This window comes from Lampetra planeri, unplaced genomic scaffold (assembly GCF_965212315.1).
Source record: "Lampetra planeri unplaced genomic scaffold, kcLamPlan1.2.h2 scaffold_670, whole genome shotgun sequence".
Classification (NCBI taxonomy): domain Eukaryota; kingdom Metazoa; phylum Chordata; class Hyperoartia; order Petromyzontiformes; family Petromyzontidae; genus Lampetra; species Lampetra planeri.
The window spans coordinates 37,925-41,367 of NW_027615493.1; the positions used below are offsets into that span (position 1 = coordinate 37,925).

Sequence of the window (3,443 nt, forward strand, 5' to 3'; positions counted from 1 at the left end):
TGAGATACGTTGTGTTCATAAGTGCCATGGTTCAGAGAGCGGCGCCTTCACACACATTTTGAATGGTTCCGCCAGCAGCCTCAGAGGCAGCTCGATTTCTGGCTCTTGAGTGTTTTGGTTCCTATGTCAGTTTGCCTCTATGTGCTCAAAGAGTCACCAGGTGATGAGGCTGAGAAGGTGATGGAGCTGGAATGATGAGGCCCAACCAGGAGTTTCAACCAAAGCGATACCACGTCCCCTGTCCGATGAGGAGGAGCTGAGCCCTCTGCTGGTTCACCATCTCAGTACCGGTGAGTCTGGTGGGAATACTGGGAGCTCTGCTGGGATGACGACGAGTATCCCATGGTGCTCTGGGGCTGAGTGGAACCTTGGACGCTGCTTTGGTAACCAAGACGGGAGCTGGAGTGCTAAGAGGGACATAAACAAAGGTGAGAACACCACTAATAAACTGATGTAACACTTTTTGTTTACAATATAGTTGAAAGGTCCAGATGTCAACATGTGATGAAAACAATTAAATGGAAAATTGGCACGTTCCGGCACTTTCACTTGTGGCTGGCTGTCAGACTGAAAAGAGGAAGTGAAAAAAAACATTTTTCCCAAAAAAATGTATAAAAATGCAGACCATTCTAAAAGCAGACCTGTTTAGGTAAAGAATGTTGGATGGAACTAAAGGGAGCTTCCACCTCTAAATTCTCCAGCCTTAGAACCCTGATAAACTGAAACTAAATGGGTTCCGCTCCAGGTTTCCCACCTTAAATACCAGCTGCTGACCTCCACCTGTGGAGCAGTTACCTGGTACTCTGATTGGAGCACCCCGGTGCCCGAGGAGGCACCCGAGGGCCCGAGCCGAGGTTTCTTGTTGTTGTTGGGTGGGCCCTGGTCTTGGCCATGTTGTAAACTCCCAGTGGTGGTGGCCCCCGTGGCTCCGGAGGTGCCATTGGTTTGGGCTGAGCTCTGCTGGGAGGGGGCCTGCTGGGCTGCTGTCTGCTGCTGGTTCTGGGCCTGCGTCTGGCCCGGTCGTCTGCTGGTGCTGCTGCGTCTGGTTCTGCAGACACACGACAACGAAGCAAACCTCGACTGAATGGATGAAGCCTTTAGATGTAAAGAGTGATGGAGTGAGATCTGATTGGGAAACCAAAAAAAAAACCTCTGGTCCCAGATTGGTTCAATGGAATTATCACAACAACACACTGATGACGACAACTGACAGTGACAGACTGAACATACAACATATCAGGCAACTGCAAACTTTCTCAACTGCAAATGGAGGCGCTGTGAGGTCTCAGAAGCTGTATGATTATAGAAAACCATCCCTCTCTTTGTGATATATTTCCCCTCAGCGATCTGCTCGTTGAATACCATGACCCGAGGTCTCACATGATTTGTCAATGAGTTGGAAATGGCTGTGCCAAGTCAGACATGTGGTGGTCAGCCCTCTGCAGCTCTTTATTTGTGAATGCACCATCTGTTGGTGCCTGTAGCAACGAAGCAGTTTGATTCCTGAACTATTATTTGTGACACCATTAAAACAAAGGAAAGAAGAACTGTGTCATTTATCATCATGTGACAGTCACCTGGAAAGTTTTTTTTCATTTCCTCTAGAAAAGTGTCTTGACATAAAGTTAACACAAATGAATTAGCAGCAGAAATCATGTATAAAGCTGAGTAAAACAGGTATAAATGCAGTATAAATACATCTAATATTACAAAACAATATTATATATTATAATATTACATACGATATTGGATTATATCCTATTTTATACAATAACAATAGGACTACTACTACTGCTAATAATAATAATAATAATATGCACTATATAATATTATTATATATATTATAATACTGTAATACTGTATAAAAGAAGATGCCCAGCCTCTCACTGATGGGCTTTAGTTTAGTTAAGGTTACATAAGGTTAGATTGGCTCTGACATTTGATTGACAGGCTCAGGGAACCAATCACAGGAGGTGGTGGATGGATGGATGGATGGATGGATGGAGGTATTTGTTTCTGACATTTATAGCCTTGAGTCTTTTCCTGTCTTCTTTGAAATGTCATTAATCCTTGATACAGTTCAAAAAACAGGAAATAACTCTCCTGTCGTGTTCTGCAGCATACGGGGACGGTTTACCTTCTCAGTTTTCTCTTCTGGCTCATCTTCATTGAGAAAACTCCCGTTTCGGGTAGGGGATCTGACACCCAGCAAACACACTGGGGGCAGTAAGACAGACACATTAAAAACTCGTTTGTAAAGAGCCACTGGCTGTTGTTGAGTGGTTTTCTGTCACTGAATCACGAGTTTTTAAGACCTACTCAGTGGTTGGTAACGGGTCCTCCAGGAAGTAGGGGTCTTGCAGCGCCTGCTCCGATGTGATTCTTTTGGTGGGGTCCATGGTGAGGAGCTTCTGGAGCTGATGGTCCGAACAGAGATGGTCCGCGACATAGAAAAAACAATGAAACAAGGACTTGTTCAGAACTTGGGTTCAGTTTGGGGTAAAAACTGCAGCAAAGACAAATTATATTCTTAAATGTCCTCAGAAAAGACGTGTGTATGCGTGTCGACATACCAGGAGGAAAAACTTTACTGTCAGGTTTGACTTTATGCTTTTCCATGTATTTGATCAAGCTGCTGTTTGCGTACCTGTTAAATAGAAGCCACAGCTAGTAGTGAGATTTTATTGAAAAAATGTTATCACATGCTGAGGTTCTTTTACTTACGTCGTCCTCCGAAAGTCTTTCTGCAGGGTTGGATATTCTGGCATCTTCCTGATGTCTTCCCAGTCTTTATCTGTGCAAGATGAAACACTGTATAACTCTGGAGGCTTGTGTGTAACATTAACACGGTGAGTGAAATTCTAGAAAAAAATGAGCTATAGCCTTTTTCAAAAAATAAAAAAAAAAAATCACACAATAGTCCTACAATGAAAAAAAGTTGTGCAATGGCATTTGTCTTTTTCAAAAAAGTCATGCTGTAGCCGCTTTTTCAAAAAAAAGTAACGTAAGTTTGGAGGTTGTTTGTTTTAAATGTGAAATAATATGTGTAGAACATGTTATTACACCAAAAATGTGAGCTTCAAGAGTCAAAGACAGAAATTTAAAAGAATGATGGAAATGAAGGACGGGTAGAATAGGAACTAGTGAAGTAGTGAAGTCAGCACGTGTTGACGTCAAAAACAAAAACTCGTTTTAATTGTCGGACACATTGACATCTAAAAAATGTCCACTGACTCACACAGAACTGAATACAAAGGTGGATAAAACAGCAACCAGCAGGTCAACAGAGGCTGAGTGAGGCTTGTGCAGACCTGCAGGGAAACCCATGACGCTGAATATCCTGTCCAACTGGTCATGATGGAACGGGTTACTGGTCTTGATGTCTTCTTGGCGACAGTGGAAAATAGGCTCTGACGTTAGCAGCTCAGCAAAGATGCAGCCGA

General features: G+C 43.2%; 1 protein-coding gene across 1 annotated transcript; it reads right to left on the reverse strand.

Annotated features, from left to right (window-relative positions):
• Positions 1 to 281: 281 nt before the first annotated feature.
• Positions 282 to 3,438, reverse strand: LOC144741699 (cyclin-dependent kinase 19-like; the record flags this gene model as incomplete). Its single annotated transcript, XM_078624210.1, is given in 10 exon segments — positions 282 to 407; positions 796 to 996; positions 998 to 1,048; positions 2,138 to 2,176; positions 2,178 to 2,217; positions 2,320 to 2,417; positions 2,467 to 2,471; positions 2,574 to 2,647; positions 2,725 to 2,794; positions 3,312 to 3,438. Coding segments are annotated over 10 exon segments (831 nt in total), but the record flags the coding sequence as incomplete, so codon positions are not given.
• Positions 3,439 to 3,443: the final 5 nt, after the last annotated feature.